The 20,614-nt window shown below is 41.0% G+C and overlaps 1 protein-coding gene across 1 annotated transcript in view; it reads right to left on the bottom strand.

Moving 5' to 3' along the window:
• The window catches only part of LOC120941711 (cryptic protein-like), a 30,442-nt gene extending 10,030 nt beyond the window's left edge, over positions 1-20,412 (bottom strand). The window contains exons 1-4 of the mRNA XM_040355308.1: positions 20,066-20,412; positions 13,143-13,189; positions 10,098-10,268; positions 4,690-4,804 (exon numbers count right to left, since the gene is read on the bottom strand). Coding sequence (XP_040211242.1) covers positions 4,690-4,804; positions 10,098-10,268; positions 13,143-13,189; positions 20,066-20,088 — 356 coding nt within the window. The 5' untranslated portion in view covers positions 20,089-20,412. The remainder of the gene's footprint in view (positions 1-4,689; positions 4,805-10,097; positions 10,269-13,142; positions 13,190-20,065) is intronic.
• Between the last annotated feature and the right edge of the window lie 202 nt (positions 20,413-20,614).

Raw genomic sequence — 20,614 nt, 5'->3', positions numbered from 1 at the left:
CTGAAACATCCCTGAAGAAGTCCAAAAACCAGAGCTGGTGCAATACTTGCAGAATTTGATGAGTACTTCCTCTCACATGGAAACTGAGTGGGACTACCAAAATACTTAAAGGACCTACCTGTGCCTTAACTAAGCTACTTTGCTAGTTTTCAAAGGCCTACCTGGATAGTTCCTTAAACATTAACCTTCATTGTGGTTATTGAAGATACCATCTGCAGTTACTGTTGTTCCCCCTTGTTCTTTAGCATTTTTTTCTACCCATTGAGCCCGTTTTTATTGTTGGCTCTCGTTTTTTCTCTTTTTGTTTTTTTTTTCCTCCTAAAGTTGTGCCACTACCCGTATCATTACACCAGCTTCGGATACCTACCAAAGATAATGCTCTGTATGCAACTGTACCAGGAACTGAATCACATTTTCTAACCTTCTCCACCTTAGCCCAATTGCTTCTCCCTGAGATCCCAGTCTCCTCACCACCTTCATCTCACTTTGTATTTTAAGCTTGTGTCCCTGAATGTTAAGGATATTAATAGTACCCAGAAACTAGCTGCTCTGCAGAAATAAGCAAATACCCTACAGGCCAACATTTTATTTGTACAGGAAATGCACTTTGCCCTGACTACAAAGTTCAAGCTTAAACTTTATGATCACCTGATTCTTGCCTCAGGACTCACACAAAAGAACAGGGTATTGATAACCATTCGAGACTCTCTCTCATTCCAAATTCACCAAATGGATATGGACCCATAAAGCCGCTATATCATCCAGGTATGTGACATAAATCAGATCACCTACACATTTGTGAATGTCAACGTTTCCCAAAACGAAACAGATTCGCTACTGTAAATGCCTTTTGAAGAAATTGGAAACCTTAAGGAAAGGCCATGTAAATAGAAGGGGAGGTTTTAACACTGAGGGCGACCACACCTTGGCTACCTCTTCGGACCCACGACATTGCCGACCAGCCTTGAAATCCCTCTTCCATGCTCACAATTTGTATACTGTGTGGAGATGCCAATATGGCTCAGAGCAAGACTTTACATATTTCTCTCCATCCCACCTGTCATACTCTTGTATAGACTACTTTATTGTTGATAAAATGGACTCTCCAGAATGTGACTTCATCGACCATTGGCACCATCACATGGTCCGATCATGCCCCAATTTCATTGTCACTTGGGTCTCTTCAGGTTGGGGCACCTCACCTGTGGAGATTCAATGCCTCCCTTCACCCATAAAAAACAAAATTACCTTCCTTAACCACCCCACTTCAAAATACCTCCTAACCAACCCCCAAGAGATTGCTGATGCCTTTAGCGACTACTACCCCTCTTTCTACAATCTCCACAACGACCACTTCACCCCACAACCCACAGAAAAAGCTATCAAATAATTCTTATACTCCACTGACCTGCTATCTCTGGATTATTCCCAAAGAGATTCACTCTCTCAACAATTTTATCATATGAAACTTCTTCAAGCGATTAAAACCTTACCCTCTCACAAGTCCCAATGTCAGGAAAGGTTCCATCCGCTGGTGCTATTTATTATCTGGCTTGCAGTACTGCGTTTCACCAGCAGGTGTCTCCTGGCAGTTTGGAACTGCCAGGGGAACTTCTCCCTGCTGGTGTTATATCACCTTTGGGACGCAGTACTGTCCTCCACCAGCGGATGGACCCTGGCAGTGTGGAGATGGCCTTTACTGCACTCAGGTGTGACCTGAACTTAATTACCACACCTCTACATATACCTGGCATGTGCAAGCATACCTCGCCCTGGTATCTTTCTACTATCCTGATCCTGAGCCTGATATCCGGACCCTGAGCCTGCTATCCTGACTCTGCTTCTGATCCGACCTGATCCCTATCCTGGACTTCTGATCCGACCTGATCCCTATCCTGGACTTGCCCTTCCTGCGTTGCCCTTTGCCCTGGATTCTTGCTCATTCCCCGTCCTCATCCATTTTATGATCTCCCTGTGTATGACCTCGGCCTGGCCTGTTTATGATTGCGGTATTCCCCATTACTGTACATATCGTCTTTAGCATCGTTTTCGTCACTGCTTGTTTATTTATTTATTGCACTGTGTTTGTTGGAGGTGGTGGGGTGTTACCCCCTCTTCTTAATAAATTATTATTCTTACCTATATACGTTTTGGGTTTCCTCTTTTGCAGTCACATAGTCTGGTCTACCAGCTTCCCTGACACCCAAGGTGAAGATGGCTTTACAAACAAATTTTACAAGCACTTTGCTAACATATTATTGCCTCATTTGACTTGCTTCATCAGTCATGCTGCATCCTCTAGTTCCTTGCCATATGACTTACTGTGCTCAGTGATAACTACTATTCCTAAACCGGGGAAAGAGCCCCTATCTACAGCCAACTATAGGCCAAAACCCCTAGTGAATACAGACATTAAGTTACTAGCTAAAGTGATTGTCCGCAGACAACAAGCTTTTCTCCCCTCTCTAGTGCACCCAGATCAGATTGGTTTTATACCAGGCAAGCAAGCAAGCAAGGGATGCCACTAGAAGGGCCATTGAACTAATTTACCACACTACCCGCACAAAAAGGCCTTCTCTGCTGCTCTCCTTGGACGCAGAGAAGGCATTTGACAGGGTCACTGGGGATTTCTCCAAAACCTCCTCTCTATTTGGCATTATTGGGTAGTTCCAGCCCATAATCCTTTCTCTATACTCCAACCCTTCAGCTAGAATTCTCTCAGGAGGGGCCCTGCCCATACTTTTTACTATAACTAACGGCACCCTACATTCCGCTCATTTTTGCCCTAATAATGGAGCCCTTTGCCACTAAAATCAGGCGTGACCCACGTATCTCAGGTATCGCATGCTCTAGAATGGAACACAAACTTCGCCTCTTTGCGGATGGTATACTTTTAATTACCAACCCGTCTCAATCACTAACAGCAATTCTGGAGGTTTTACAAGAATTTATCTTAGTGTCCTACTATAAACTCAATGCCACCAAATCTCTCCATCTGCCCTAACCACTATCTCCCAGCTGCAGAAAACATTTCCGTATGTATGGGCAGACCAATCTATTCCCTACTTAGGATTTCAACTAACCTCCTCTAATAGCCAGCTTAAACTACAAGGAATTCCTCCAAAACCTTCCCCAACTCTTAAGCTCCCTCTACCTTACCAGCGTCTTCGAACTAGGTAGAATAGCTTCTTTCAAAATGCTAATTTTACAGAAGCTTTTTTACCTTTTTTGCACTCTAATTATGCCTGTCTCCCATTCATATCTTGCAGCACTACAAAAGCAAATGACTAAATTTATATGGTATTCAAAACCACCACGCTGTGCTAACTCTACCTTAACCAGACTTCAACACATGGGTATTGAATTACCTCACATTTGTACCTACTATCATGCCAAATTTACTATTGGTGGAATCCCATCCCAGAACAAATATGGTCCATCATAGAGACCTCGCTCAATCCACATAATGGGCTTGTCAATTCCCTCCTTCAAACCGCAAAAGGTTTACCTCCTCTTCTATCACCATTTCCCACCATCACTGCATCCTTGGAAGCAACTCTCCTCGGCACACGTATCTTCTTCCCTATCCACAAGCACCCAGATACACGACTTATCAACGCATCACTGTCAGTCATGTGGCATCATGACACTATTAGACCTTATGATAGACAAGATCCTAAAACCGTTTGACACCCTGTGCAAGGAATTTAACCTCCCAGCCACAGATATCTACAACTACATGAGAATAGCTCACTTCCTCAACTCCTCTAAACTCCCACCAATGACAATGATCACTGAACTCATATACAACTTCCTTACACACCTATCCTATCCCAAAAGAGGTATTGCATCTTTCTATAAGGTCCTAAGCAACCATCAACCATACACCCAGGTCACTTCCCTAACAAAATGGATGCAGGAACTTAATGAATCTTGTATACCTACTATGTTTTAGCATGCATTCAGAGCAACTTACAAAGCCTTCCACTGTTCCAACCACTGGAAGGCTTACCATAAAACTCTTTACTGGTGGTATTTAACCCCATACAAGCTCTCAAAGATATACCCTAGTACCTCCCCTAACTGTTGGAGACATTGTGGCAGCATCGGTCCCTAGCCCACACTCTTTGTTTCTGTAAATCTCTTACATCCTTCTGGAAATAAATATTTGTTATGTTATCTTCCATCACGGGTCAAATTATCGACCACCCCCCCCCCCCCCAACCGAGCCTTAGCGCTACTGCATTGGCATAGAAAAATTTCCCCAAAACATCAGATCTATAGTGATACACTTGTTACAAGCTGCTAAACTAATTATTACCAGACTATGGAGAACCACAGATGCCCCCACACTATTCATAACGGTCTTAGACCTTAACTTCCACTATTTGTTAAAACCTAATAAAAACTGAAAAATGAAAAAAAAAATTCATTCACTTCCATATCTTTGGAAAAAGCCATGCATGTTAGTTGCAATCATGTGCACTGCTTTATGTGCATTACACATTTGATAGTCTAAATAGTTCCTAGTCCATCTCAGGAGTGAGCAAGGGAGGGTTGCTACATTAGTATATACAGTGGGACCATGGCTAATGAAGATAGCCACCTCTAACAGTTGGATCACAGCAATGAAAAAAAGTGCTAACTTCTTTCTGGAAAAAAAATTCGTATTCGCCACCTAAAGCTTACCTTTTCCTTTCATCAAATTCACAATATCGTCCAGTGAAATGCTTTGGACAAGCACAGAAACTTCCCAAGACGCAAGTTCCTCCATTCATGCAGCAATTTCTGTTGAGTTTACTGCCTTAAAGAGACAAGGAAATTGTTACATTGACACACTTAGCAACACTGCCCATACATAAATCTTATTTGTCTCTAGTCACCAAAGAATCTTTAAAAGGTTTACATTTATTGTCTTGTAAAGCAATACAATTAGCTGCCTGTTAGAAATGTTTGTTCAGTGAAGGCACTGTTATTTGTACAAGGATTAAAGGACAACTACAAAAGATTAGTGCCTTTTATGCTGACACTCCAAATAGATTCTAGCTTGGGGGTACTACATGTTCCTGCCTAATTATTTATGGCACTCTTAAATAGTGTTTTTTGAGAGGTACTGTGGAGCCACATAGGCCATAAAGGATGCGAGAATTTACAGCTGTCATACTCTTTGCAAGAAGGCTCAGTTTACTTGACATTTCCAAAAAGGGCTTTCCATCCCATAAAGGGTATTTCCACTTCTGCAGTAAATTTTGAGGGAACCCTACTATATGTTTGCCTGTATGATTCATGGTTGATTCTAATGCCGCGTACACACGATCGGATTTAGCGTCGGAAAAACCTTGGATGGTTTTTCAGACGGAATTCCTCTCAAGCTTGGCTTGCAAACACACGGTCACACAAAAGTTCTCTGAACTTTCAATAGTTAAGAACGCGGTGACAAGCCAAGAAAATAAAGTTCAATGCTTCAGAGAATGCGTTGAATTGTTTCCGAGCATGCGTCGGAATTTTGCGCGTCGGAATTGCTACAGACGATCGGAATTTTTTCCATCTGAAAATTTGAGAACCAGCTCTCAATCTTTTGTTGGCAGAAATTCCGACAGCAAAAGTCCGATGGAGCATACACACGGTCGGAATTCCCGTTCAAAAGCTCACATCAGACATTTGCTGTTTTACGATCGTGTGTACGGGGCATAAGAATTTCTGGACAGTCACAAATGTTTTTGACCCCAAACTGTGCCTCATTAACATACAATGCAGGAGGGTGCTTTCTAAATGGTTACCTCTTTGTTAGGACAGACAGTGTTCAAATCTAGTTTACAGCTGATAGTGAAGAACTGCAAATGCAGTGCTGACAGGGTCAATTAAGTTCACATTATTCCACAGCCCCCTACTAAACATTACAAAGTAGAGAGTGCTTTTTAAAGTGGAAGTAAACTCTTATTTTTTACTTGTACCTACAGGTAAGCATATAATTAGGCTTATCTGTAGGAACAGTGGATATCTCCTAAACCTGCACAGCTTAAGAAATATTCACACTGCATGCAGCCGGTGACATCACAGGCACAAGAACTCCGAAGGGATGGTATATCCATGCCGTCCTTTCAGAGCTCCATGCCGCGATCAGTGACATCATCATTGTGAGGTCAATCAGACAGCCAGAGAAGGCAGAGCCCGGAAGAAAGACAAAGTGAAGATGAAAACAGTGACAGTGAGGCGCTGGAAGCAATGCATACTAGCACATTATGCCTTTGCCCTGCAATAGGTGTGGTTTACTACCGCTTTAAAGTTTTAAACAAGTGAAAAGCACTTAAAAATGTAACCAGCAACTTTAATATGTTTTTAAAGTTATGCTACAGTATGTTAATGTCAACATGTAACAAATATAAAGTAGGTGTTATTCAAAAATTGTCTGCAAAGTGGAAATACACTTTAGGGGCTAGTATACTCAAGTATGAAGGTCAGACATGGTGTGGAACATAGCTTCCTGAGTAAATCACACTCCTCTCAAGAGCCCTCAGCCTTAAAAGAGAAGTATGGGGGGGGGGTTGGCTATTCATACTTACCTAGGTGAATGCAGCTTCATACCGGTGCTGCATATGTTCCCGCCGCCTCTTTACTGAGAACCGAGCCACAGAGCATCACCGATGGCTCGGTTCTCTCACCTCCCCAAGCAGAGAGATGCTGCTTGTCAGTCAGCATTTCTCCTGCTCTGCTCCTCCTCGCTCATTGTAGTGCTGAGCTGTGGAGGGGTGGGGATCGGCTGTCTCAGTCTCTCAGCGACTCGCTCAGCTGGCGGACCTAGGCTTCCTAAATCGGGATGATGCACAGCCTGGACTGATCCTGGTGGCATCAGCGGAGAGCGGACTTCAGACCGCTCTCCGCTGAAAACGGGTCACAGGGATGCAAAATGAATTGCACTCCTGTGACCCATAGGAGAAGCCCAGCCTAAAAAGCTCAGGCTGCACTTTTCCTTTATTGCAATCAGTGAGCTAGTTCTTGGGAGTATTTATGCAAATATTAAAATGCCTAATGAATGGATGTCTGTCTGAAGGACTCTGAACTCATGGTAAACTGCATTCGCATCTGATCACACTAGATAACACCCACATGTGATGCTGAATATCCATGATTGAAGGAACTGAAGTCCAATGAATAAAAGGGGTTGGCCAGGGACAGGCAGATTGGGGCAAAGGGCTAGATGATGCTGGCCATCTTCCAAAGAGGAATGTCTGGTGGGCTTGCTGTACCTTGTAAAACATATTCAAGGAAATTGGAGCACATAATCAAAAGTGTCAGTGCTTGCATCCAATTCATGTACCTGTCGCAGACACGTACAGTCAGACTGGGGCAAGGGCTAGATAATGCTGGCTATCTTCCTGCCACTGTGCCCTCCACACTGATGAACGTTTGACCAATGAGTTTTAGTCTAGGGTTGGGCAGAGCCTGAAGGGGAACATAGGGCCAGATTCACCAAAGAGATACGACGGCGTATCTCCTGATACGCCGTCGTATCTCTGTTTCTATCTATGCGACTGATTCATAGAATCAGCTACGCATAGATATCCATAAGATCCGACAGGTGTAATTGTTTTACACTGTCGGATCTTAGGATGCAGTACTGGCCGCCGCTGGGGGGAGTTTGCATCGTAAACCAGCATCGGGTATGCAAATTAGGAGTTATGCGATCCACGACGGATTTTCGCGTTCGCTACGTCGCCGCTAGTTTCCCGTCACAAAGTTAGTCATTATTTGACCTTCCCTAACTTTACACAGCAATCGTATTGCTGTATAAAGTATGGCCGTCGTTCCCGCGTCGAAATTTAAAATTTAACGTCGTTTGCGTAACACGTCCGGGAATACGGAAGTACGCTACGCGCGTCGCCGTTCGAAAAAATGACGTCACGGCGCGCAAAGCACGACGGGAATTGCGAAACTGAGCATGCGCAGTAGGTCCGGCGCGGGAGCGCGCCTAATTTAAATGGCACACGCCCATTTGAATTGGCCGGCGTAGTTTTCATCGCAAGTGCTCTGTGAATCAGGCACTTGCGATGAAAACTTGCGGCGGTGTAACGTATCTACGATACGTTACGCCGCCGCTCACTTACGTGAATCTGGCCCTAAGAGACTAGTTCCTCCATCAGGTCCTCTCCACTTTTGATAGACAGTGCATGGGAGAGGGCAAATCCATAGCCGTTATTCAGTCCAAAATCAGCTTTTTAAGCCACTGCTGTGCACTGCAACTCAAAAGTAAAATTAACTTAATGGAAAACTAGTCTCTCAGTTCCCCATCACCCATTGACAAGCAATTTTCTAAATATGATCATTGACCATATTTGGGTAACGACTTCCATTGTACTTTTATTTACATTAAGCTTTAAACTGTGGAAATTTCCTGAGGCAGGGCAGGGGATACATTACTGAGTGGGAAGCTGTCACATAAAGGACAGCTTCCCAGCACAGGCAGGGCCTGCTGTGAGTACTGCCAAACCTCTGTATGCCAGATTAGAGTTGGTCTTAATTACTGCCAGTTTCCTAAATGGAGAACTGGCAGAAATGTTTTAAGGACTTGTTGCTGCCAAAGTGATAGATTCCGAAAGTGGTAGTAAAAATTGCATTTGCCACACATGCAGGTACTGTTATCAACACTGGAGCAAATGCTTGCCTGAATTATGTGCAGGTAGTTCTTAAAAAACTACTGCCTGAAAATTGCTGTTGGGGCCATTTTGAATTTCCTTAGAGATTGTGGTAAAGGGCCAATCACAGTGGCCCTCTATCATGTGATCAGCTGTGTCCAATTACAGCTGCTCACATGTAAACAGACTTACCTGTTATTAACAGTCCTTTCCTCACACACTATCTCTGTGTGAGGAAAGAAAAGCAGATAACCAGCAAGGCTGACAGGGCACAGTGCTTCAGTTGCCCTTCAGTGCAGCCTCACCCATGGCCATCAGTGCAGCCTTTCATTGCCCATCAGTGCAGCCTCACCCATGCCTATCAATGCCCATCAGAGCAGCCTATTAACGCATATCATTGCAGTCTCATCAGTGAAGAAGAAAAATTACTTATTTGCTAACAGATTGCTATTTATAACAGAAAGAAAATCGAACTTTTTGGTCTTTTTTTGCTTGTTTAGCAAAAAATAAAAAAAAACAGTGGTGGTGATTAAATGCCACCAAAAGAAAGCTCTACCTGTCTCAAAAAATTATAACAATTTCATTGGAATACAGTGTTGTATGAACCATGGAATTGTCATTCAAAGTGCGAGGGCACTGAAAATTGTCATAGGCAGGCAGCGGTTGAAAGTATTGGGTATTAAAGTGGTTAAATAAAGTTACACATGTTTCTAATAGCTTGTTATATGATATATTACAACAGTTATGCTTCAAACCTAAATTCAGCAAAATGAAGACCCTAGCAGTCCTGAAAAAGACAAAGTATAATACAATGTAAACTACAGAACTCAAAAAATAAAATGTGAGGAACCAAGACACACTAAACGAAAAATTTTATTTAGGATTATAGGGGGTTAGCGTGAAGAGGGTCTGGAGATTCAAGTGGTTAATGTTAAATTTCACCTTGGATTTATTTTGACAAAACTTCTAACTCTTTCCCACATACAAAATGAAAAAAGAGATTGTTCTGACTGGAGTAAAGATTTAACATATTTTCAGTGTAAAATGCTTGTGACATAATGAGTCTCCTTTTTCCTAAGCATATTAAAGGATAATCCACTCAAAAATATAACTTGTTTCCACATCACTGAGGACTTTGTAACATGTGCACATGCCAGAATTAGGATACTGACAGTGAAGGCTATGCTAGAGAAGAAAATGCAGAATGGAAAGTTTCCCCTTCTCTATGCTAGAGAAGAAAATGTGCCATATATCTCTGTTTACTACCGCTTCAGGTTTAACTACCTAAGAAAAAGAAACCTAGCATGGTTTATTTTAGAACTCGTAGGAAAGCAATTACCTGCAAAATTACTGGATAAAATGTCATCCCAATTAAAATAAATTTATTAAAATGTATTTGTATTTCTCCAGGATCCATTAGCGGTAATTTAATGAAAACTAATTTCATAGAGTCTAGCTACTTACTTTCAGTAAGACCAGTGAAAGGGATAAGTGCTTCAGTATTTGGTAGCCTTCTGACCCCAGTGCTTCTGTTCATCTCTTGTAGTATATCCATGACCCTGCTGTCATTTACCTGTTGAGGTTCAGACTTTGCATACAAACTATTAAAGGCTTTGGATATCGTCTTTGCACTTCCTAAAATTGGGAAAATAGACATAAAAATTTACCATGATTGTTGACAGAGTTTGTAACATTAAACCATATCTAAGTCCAGAAAATAAAATATATTGCAGCTCACGGATTCTTAGATGTAGTGGCTAGATTACTTTTTTTTTCCTGAAATGTTTGTCCTTTCTTTTAAGGATGTTGGTAGGTGCTGTCACCATCCCCATTCACTTAACCCCAAGTCACATAACCCCAGGGTATGTGAGCAAAAGGGCAGGGTGGTGTTGACATCGCTGATCAAACATGGCCATGTCTATATTTGATCAGTGATCTCACCATATTCTTTCCCACTTTTGAATAACCTAACCTTATGACAGTTCTGGAAAGCTGTCACTAGTGGTGGGAGTGCTGCATAAGTGGACGAGTCAGCATATTGATGTTTTTTCTTTGGACGATCGGTGTTTGACAATCATCGTGGTTGATGCTGAATTTACAATACTGTATTTTAGGGGTTTTATTTATTTTAATACATTTCTATATTCCAATAAGTCCCCCTACACATTCACAATCACTAAACCAGAGTTTCTCATCAACATAGATGAATAGAAAATTCCGCTTTCTCATCAACATGCCCCCCTATGTTGAGGGCGTGTGGTCTGTTACGATGCAGCAAAGGAAAGCAGCGCAGATGCCTCCCTTTCCTGGCTGCATGCTTTGATTAAGAGCCTGCTATGGTTTTGAGGGGGGAGGATCCAATGCCATTTTATTTCTTATTGCACATGGTTCCTGCTTAAAATCCGTGACAGATCTAGAGGGTCTGATATTTATAGTGAGTGGATAGCTTTGTTTTTTTTGTTTTTTTCGTGTTGGGTTTCCCTTTACAATCCATACCAGATCCCACCCCCCCCCCCCAAGCAGTTAGCTTTTCACTACTTATTTAAAAATTTGTCTTAAGCCCTGTACACACGGTCGGTTTGTCCGCTGAAAACTGACCAATGGACTGTTTTCATCGGACAAATCGATCGTGTGTGGGCCCCATCGATTTTATTTCCATCTGTGTAAAAAAAAGAAAATGTTTTAAATTTTTCCTATGGATAAAAAACTGATAGAAAAATCCGATCGTCTGTATGGAAGGAACTCCATCTGTCAAAAATCCACGCATGCTCAGAATCCACCCGACGCTTACTTGCAAGCATTGAACTTTAATTTTTTTGGCTCGTCGTAGTGTTGTATGTCACCGCGTTTGGACACGATCGGATTTTTGACTGATGGTGTGTAGGCAAGACTGATGAAAGTCAGCTTTATCGGATATCTGATAAAAAAAATCAATCGGATTAGATTCCATCAGATATCCGATTGTGTGTACAGGGCTTTACAATTATATCAACATAAAAACCCATACTTTAAGGGCCATCTTATACATGTGAGTCTTTAATACATCCCCAGTAGTAATAAGCTCAGGCATGTTTGGAACTTAGTCTGACCCCACCTGAGCGAGCCTGCCAGGAAACTGACACATGTATATTCTCCCCCGTGCAGCCGCATTTATATAATGGGCATATATACATGCAGCTGCGGAGTGAGAAATGCCTTGGCTACTGTATGATTGGCCCAGTACTGTGACAGCTTCCTGGTGTGCTCAGGCAGGTGGGTTAAGGCTAGGATCCAAACACACTTGAACTAATCTACTTTTGTTGATCAGTTGTTACTGACTAGGCCACACACAAATTTAATTTTGGAAAGCTTAGCTAAAGGATATTCAACCAAAATTCAATGTACATAATGGACAACTTTAGAAGACTCACAGAAGCTAAATTGAGGACTTAAAAAGGTGCAGCAAATGTTACAGCACATCCAACGCACCTGTTTTAAATTTCACATCACTGAGCTGGACCCACCAAGTACTTGAGCATGAAGTGGGCAGAAGGAAAGCAAGCCATTAGCTAAAATGTGCAGTGCTAACAGATGCTGAAGTCCGCATTCAATTGATAATTGCTCACTTTTTAACAAGTGTCAGTGAACCCTTGATTATTTGGAATGTGTGCTGAATATCTCATTTTGCATTATAGTCAGTGTTTATCTGGCGCTCCAAATGGAGTAATCCTTAGGGGTATAGTCTGTGCCTGCAATAGCTGGATGGTGACGTATCCATAGGCTGGGTGGTTGGAAAAGAAAGGGGTATTAAGGGTTAAAAAGAAAGGCAGCCATCTTTCAGAGTGTGTCCAGAACTCTACATGACATGTAAGGAAAAAGCAGGGAGGGGGAGGCGCCGACCTGAGTGTAGTATTAAAAGTATGACTTCAGGCAAGATTTCTTGCAATACAAGCACTTTCAATGAACTAATGCATCAGTGTAAAGGACAGTTTTGGCACGCTGTCGAGTCTTATGCCTCGTACACACGACAGTTTTTTCCGACGGGAAAACTGCGAGGAGAGCTTTTGGCTGGGAATCCCGGCCGTGTGTATGCTCCTCACAGTTTTTCCGATGGGAAAAACTGAGATGGAGCATATACACGGCCAGGATTTCCGGCCAAAGCTTCATCGCAGTTTTCCTGTTGGGAAAACCAGCCGTGTGTATTGGGGAAAGACTGCCCAAGCAGGATCTCGGCTTTCCCCTCGGGATTTCCCGCACGTGTGTACGGGGCATTATAGTAATTTTACAGGATGCAAAACTTTGTTTAATATTCTATTTATTGCTAAAGGTGCGCTGGAGATGAACAGAGATTATCTGGAGGTCGTGACCACTTCATAAGCATTTCCGAACAAATAGAAAATAATTAATATACAGTACATATAGGATGAAAAGAAGGTATTCTACCGATTCCATAATAAGCTACCAGATGATCAGATTCACCTTCAGTGTCATCTGTCAGCTAGGAACTTAAAAGGAGGGAATAAAGCTTACCTCTCTGAAAGGGAAAAGCCAACACTGTCAATGTTATTACAACGAGCCTGATAAACAGAAAGAAAACACAGTGTTAGTGTTAGTGTCATGACCCACTATATAAACAAGCTAACTGACCCTTTTCAACAGAGCAAAGCCCATGGAAGGGTTCTAAAATGTGCAAAACAGCAAAGGATCTTTGGTATATTTGTTATTTATCTAGGCCATCAATTACGCTAGTGGTAGAATAAAGCAAGCCGTGGAAATGAGTGATTGGTCAGTATCTCTTGAGGCACTCTAATCACAAGAGTATCTATTTAAGCTGGGTATACACACAGATTCATTTCAATCAACCTTTAGGCTGAACGGAAATAATCGAACAGATTCCCCCAGCTACGTTATACCGAATGGCTTCTGTCAGAATACCCAAACAGCAGATGCATCTAATTGGATGCAGCAGATAATTTTCCACCTAGCTCCTTTGATTTTTCAATTGAAGGATGTTGAGCAAGCTGACAGGGACATCCAAATTGCAAATTTTAACTAGTTCCTAAGGAAGAAATTCAGTGTGTACCCAGATTTAAATCTCATTCAGATGGGCAATTGAGGCTACTGCATTCAGAAGAGGCAAAACGCAGTTTCTGGACACAGCCTCACTCTGTGTTATGGCCATATACAAACTGTACGATTAGCTGCGGCCAGTTGGTATGCAACCAGAAATGCCATCCCAGGATGCAAACTGTCTGCATCGAGGGCCAGAGTCCATAATCACAGACATCATGCCTAGGTCTAAAGCCCTGTACACACGATCGGTTCATCCGATGAAAACGGTCTGATGGATTTTTTCATCAGATATCCGATGAAGCTGACTTTCATCAGTCTTGCCTACACACCATCAGTTAAACGATCGTGTCAGAACGCGGTGATCGTTTTTTTTCTATCATTTTTTTAACCATCGGATAATTTTAAAACAGATTCTACGTTTTTTCACTGATGGGAAAAAAACTGATGGGGCCCACACACGATCGGTTCGTCTGATGAAAACGGTCCATCAGACCGTTTCCAGCAGATGAACCGATCGTGTGTACGCGGCATAAGGCAGTTATTTACATTGTGAACGCCATGAAAATCTTTTGGGGTTGATTTCTAAAACTGGAGAGTGCAAAATCTGGTGCAGCAGTGCATGGTAGCCAATAAGCTTCCAGGCTTTTTATTGACAAAGTTTAATTGAACATATTGAGGTTAGACGCTGATTGGCCACCATGCACAGCTTCACCAGATTTTGCACTCTCCAGTTTTAGTAAATTAACCCTTTTGTGTCTAACATTTCTTAGCCATGTGTGTTTTTCTTTATCCATAACAGTGTCCTGCAGAATGCATATTTTTTATTCATTTACTTCACCAAAGTATTTAAAGCATGATGCATAAAGGCATATAGGAATTTTGTGAAATAATTAAATGAAAAAAAAAAAAAAAAAATCTATTGAGATGCTGTTTACAATAGCAGCCATTTACATTCCACCTGTTATTCTCTTGAGCAGGTTAAAAAAATATAAAGTATTTGATTGTTAGCATGCTCTTTGCAACAGCCACTTTTATTTTTATCTATTTAAACCTAACTGAAAGTTCAGTTTAAATCAGCGAAATACATTCAAGGTGCATTAAATCCAAAAGACATTACAGTTTGTTGTTTTCAGAAAGCAGCCACAGTCTAAGTAGAAAGGTTTGGAAACTGCTACAATGCTGTAGAGAAGGCCACTGCTCTCTATGGGAAGCAGTGGTCTTCTTGCAGAGGTATAACACACCCATTGCTAAATCAGAACTAGAGCTCTCAGCAGGGAGCACTAGCTTTGCTTTGATTACAATGTTCTAGGTTTGCCTTGGCAGGGGGACTCTTGATCCTCTGCAGTGAGACCAATGCTTCTGCACAAAAATCAAGATACATCATGCTGGCAGGAGACAGGCTTGTCTACTCTATGGCAGGTCTCCAAGAAAAAAAGCCCCAATGCCAAATACAATTAAAGCAGGGGATCCTAACAAAAGCTTTCTCTTTTATAGGGCCCTTGTTCCATGCTCCTACCCCCACGCGTTCTAATGTGGGAACTGGTGTGTCATAAAGGCTAAAAGCTTTAGTGTGCAATGTAGGTTCTGAAAGACACTCTTAGCCCACCATTTTGGCCAGTGGAAATGTTCATAGTTTTCCAAAGCAGCTGTAGGAAGAGAGGCCATTTGTCGTAGACATGGGAATAATAAACCTGGAACTTCATCCAAAGGGAAAGTTCTGCCTTTTCTTCTCCTCCTCTGTCATATTTGGAAAAAAATTATTTTTTTTTGGGGGGGGGGGTAGTACCTAGTTCTGACAGGTATCCACTCCCACTTCCACTTGGATTGCCTCTGTGATCTAAACAGAAGTTATTCCCCCCCCCCCTGTAACTTTCTAGGACATGTCACAGGTCCCAGAAGGCTGTGGGACCATTCACAAAGTTATTATATGCATGTACAAGCTATTGGGATTGGAACATAAGTATATCTTGCTTCTCTTTCATCCCCAAAGTGCAGCGTGGCTTGCGCATGCGTTGTGGGAAGCCAGCTGTGAAGCCACAATGAGTCACAGCTGGCCACCCACAGTTAACACGCCGGTTCCGAGGACATGAAGACTGGTGAAGAAGCGGGGCGGGCAGGAGACAGGCTTGTCTACTCTATGGGCAGATCTCCACTAAATAAAGTCTCAATGCCAAATACAATTAAAGCAGTGGGTCCTAACAAAAGCTTCCTGTTTTATAGGGTCCTTGGGCCATGTTCCTACCCCCATGAGTTCTTTTTTTTGCAATTTCTTTTTTTTTCACTTTTTCATTTATACATTTATACAGGGAGCCAAACAACAATGTCATATAAGGAGCCAAGGGGATAAATCAACCTCATATAAAATAGGCATATCCTCATACTCTATATATCACGGAATATAAATGAATGCATTGAATTTACACATATCCTACTGACTCCCTCTTCCCAAAATAATATACACTTGAGGTAGGAGGGATCAAGTGAGACACCTAGTCAAATCATAATAACCAACGAGATGGAGACTGAGGGAGGGCATATAAAAAAAAAATATATGTATATTTTTATATCCCTCCCCTCTTGCCTCCCCCCCTCGTATCTTTCCCCCATATCTGAGCTAAGGACGATGCTATCCCATAGCCCTTCTTATTGACTATCGTCTCATAATGCTCCATCTCCTCCTTTTTATTTAGAGGTCAATTTCTACTCCATCTACTATGTCCCCCCCCTTTCCAAAAAAAAGTTCTAACGTGGGAACTGGCGTGTCATAAAGACCAAAAGCTGTGACCCTCTTTAGTGTGCAATGTAGGGTCTAAGAAACACTCTAAGCCCACTATTTTTGGCAGTGGGAATGTTCATAGTCTTCCAAAGCAGTAGTAGGAAAAGAGGCCATTTGTCGTAGACATGGGAATAATAAACCAGAAATTCACCCAAAAGGGAAGTTCTACCTTTCCTTCTCCTCTGTCATATGTTGAAAAAAACATTGGGGGGGGGGGTAACTAGTTCTGACAAATACCGGCTCCCACTTTCACTTGAATTGCCTTGGCGATCTAAACAGAAGTTGCCCCCTCTCCGCAACCTTCTAGGACATGTCAAAGGTCCCAGAAGGCTGTGGGACTATTCACAAAGTCATTATATGCATGTACAAGCTATTGGGATTTGAGCACAGGTATATCTTGCTTCTCTTTCATCCCCAAAGTGCAGCACGGCTCGTGGGAAGCCAGCTGTGAAGCCGCAATGAGTCACAGCTGGCCACCCACAGTTAACATGCTGCTTCCGAGCATGCGAAGACTGGTGAAGAAGCAGGGCGGGTGAGGACAGTGCTGGATCCTTGGTCAGGTGACTGTCTGTTCATTAAAAGTCAGCAGCTACTGTTTTTGCAGAAATTACTGAAGAACCGTTTTAAAGTCCCACAGAAAGCCAACTAACAGGTAGGTAGAATTTTGTATCCCTTGCATCACAGTCCAAATTTCAAGACTATATAAAAAAAGCATTTCATTAAATTCTACTTTTTTTTTTAATCTTATATAAAAGAAAAAAGCATTACAAACACAATCAAACACGATTCACCCAGAATCATTTATGTGATGGACTGTAAATTTTATTTCATCATATAAGAGATATGAAAAAACAATATTATTTCCTTTCCCTTTTCCCTTGTGGTGAATACATCAATAATAGAGCATAGGAGCCACTCCAGTGCTGCAGGGATCACTGATAATTAGATATCCCAAATATCAAGCCTTTAATGCTAAACTGCTGGAGCATTGGCAATGGAACATTTAATCAGTGTGACAAAGAAATAGGAAGGAGAAATGCAGCAAAGATACCTGAACTGGGGGAGTTTGTAATGAAAAGTAACAAAAACGCTACAGCAGTTTCTAGCTGGTGCAACCATGTGTGAAAATGAAAATCTTAAAAGCCCCAGGCTATATTTACAGGTCATTGCAAAACTCCATCAAAAAGCGTGCCTCTTAACACACTGTACTAAGAAAACTCTGAAACAATTAGTATTAGCATGAGAGCACACCACAGTTGATTTGGCAGAAAAGTTAATTGTTTTTATCCACACGCTTAACAGAGTAATTTTGTCTCAGCAAACATCAATACCAAATCATTCTCGGCTTCTTCCTGGCCGCTTTCTACACTACGCTCAAGCCTCTATCTGTGCATTGCACTGAGGGCTCTCCTAATTGGAAATTGACATTTTCAGTGTAGCAATTGACATCCAAATCTGTAAATTCCCACAGTATTTAAAAAAAAAAAAACATTCTGAGGCACTCAAAATGTTACGTTGTCTTACTGTGTTTTATTAGATAAAATATACCGGTACTTCGCAAAATTAAGATTGTGCCTGCTGAGGCCCTATAATCTGGTATACAGCAAACAGATTTGGAAGCAGCAAAGCAGACAGTTGGGACTAGTTATGTGTTTAGACAGCAGCGCCGTGAACGTTTGTAATAACTTGTGACATTGGCGAGCAAAGTCAAAAAGCAATATTGTAGGAGATGATTAATTTGAGATTTGGCCTTTTTTTGTTATGTCTTATGTTAAAAATGCAGTGAATGCCACAATATTACATTTGTGAATTTGTGTATATATGATTTTTTTTTTATCTTATTGTATTACATACCCACTATATAAATAATGAAAAATAAATAAATAAATCTGAAATGAGAGAAATAAATAGAATGCAATTTCCCCCTCCTCTTCTTGAAATGCTTGTTCCCTGGCCTTTCGCGTTTCGTACTTTCTTTATCATTGAGCCAGAAAAAGTATATAGCGATAAGGAATTCTAAATGCTCTCTTATCTTTCATTGGGTGCATGCTTGCTCCAGGTCTATGACTCAGAAGTATTGAATCCACGAACAACCAGGAAATTAGAAATTGGATAAAGAACCTAGCAATGGCATTTCACATATTTCTCTCAAGACAGTTACAATTCTAGGTCATGCATAGTTTACTTTTATTTTGATTTATTTTTCAGCAGGGTATAATTACATTAAGATTTATTCTCATAACTTGGCTATATGTCTTATGCCCCGTACACACGATCGAAATTTCCGATGGCCTAAAATCCGATGGAATTTTTGTCTGAATTCCGTTTAAGCTGTCTTGCATACACACTGTCAGACCAAATTCCGACCGTCCAAAACACAGTGAAGTAAAACACTACAACAAGCCAAGAAAAATGAAGTTTAATGCTTCCGAGCATGCGTCGACTTGATTCTGAGCATGCGTGGGTTTTTTCTCCGTCGGACACAGACGATAGGAATTTCCTATTGTTTTTTTTCCCCCATCGGAAAAAAATAAAACATGTTCTATTTCTAAACACCGACGGAAAAAAGTCAGATGGGACCCACACACGCAATTTCCGATGAAAATTTACATCTGAATTTTTTCATCGGAAATTCCGATCGTGTGTACGCGGCATTAGTCTAGATCAGTGGTTCTCAACTCCTGTCCTTGGGACCCACTAACAGGTCACGTTTTCAAAATAACTGAAATAAATCACAGGTAATATCATTTGCTGCTCAGTGATTGCAGTATTTTAGTCTGCATCTCCCCCCAAGGTAATATTTAAAATCTGGCCTGTAAGTGGGTCCTGAGGACCGGAGTTGAGAACCACTGGTCTAGATGTATGTATTGCCAGAGCTATTATGTTAAAAAAAAAAAAAAAAAAAATTTCAGTTTTCCTGGCTTATATTCCAATCCATGATGTTTGAGCCACACTAATCTTTCTATTATAATCCACCCTCCCTGAATCTTATAAAGATTTCATGAAAGTTTAACACATCATAGTCTAGCATTTACCAAAAAGTGCAGTTTCCATAGAAAAAATTGCTGTTTCTGTTCAAAGCTCAAATAATTGAAACGAATAATCAACCCAAAATTGTGCAAGTCACATAAAACAATCCCAAAATATGTTTGAAGCCTAACCTTTTTTTTCCCCCACAATCAATACTTTTTAAAAATTGTTTGCATAATCATTGTAATGAAGAATATGATTGCGTATTAGTAATATTTATTTAAATTGCATATCTTGAAAATGTTTGTTATATAATCATCATTTTGACCAGCCTATAATGGACTGTATTTTCCATCCTATCCCTTAAGTCTCCACATGGATGCCCATCATATTTCCCACACTTTGAAGGCCAATTAGATATGGTAGGCTGTCAGCTAGCTGGTGGTTTATGTTTTGTTTTTTTTCTTGCTTATACACATGTATGAACTTTAGCTACTTAAAACATTTATAAACAATTAAATATTTGATAACGGTATAAATCAGTATAAACTAATACAACACAAATAAAACACACATGCTCATTAAATTAAAAAAATACACATACTGTGGGCATTAATTTAGCGCAAACACTTACCTAACATGGTCTCTCCAGTGCATTTTCTGGAAAAAAGCCAAATTTTTGTAAAATTCTCCTTGAGCTGATTAGTAATGAACAAAAGCCAAGTACGAGAAATGTCCGTCTGTAAAGTTAATCCATGTTCACACAGGCCCTTGGAAAGAACATATCCTGCACAACAGAAAATAAAAGCAGCCTCTTCCTTTCCTCCATAGCATACAGATACAAGTGGTTTACAAAAGCTTCCAGGTACTCTTTGGTATTGTCAAAAAAGGCAACCAGTGTGTTTCCTTGTCTCCTTCATTGAATGCTCCTCCCAACATATCATTAGCAAGAGGTGGAAAAGGCCACACAGGGTTCCTGATCTGTTTATACTACGTAAACAGACTGGCCCCATACAGCATTCAACAAGTGATATACAGCAGATACAGAATATGCAGAGGGAATTCTAAAATCTTTGAACATTTATCCCATGCTGAGCTTTTTACATTTACATTGTAAATTGCTGGTTTTAAACAAGTTTTTATAATTATTATTAATACATGATCATTTCCTTTTTTTTTCTTT

The sequence above is a fragment of the Rana temporaria genome, chromosome 1 (genome assembly GCF_905171775.1).
Source record: "Rana temporaria chromosome 1, aRanTem1.1, whole genome shotgun sequence".
NCBI lineage: Eukaryota > Metazoa > Chordata > Amphibia > Anura > Ranidae > Rana > Rana temporaria.
Note: the sequence above shows the minus strand (reverse complement) of the source record. Positions and strands in the feature narration are given on the sequence as shown.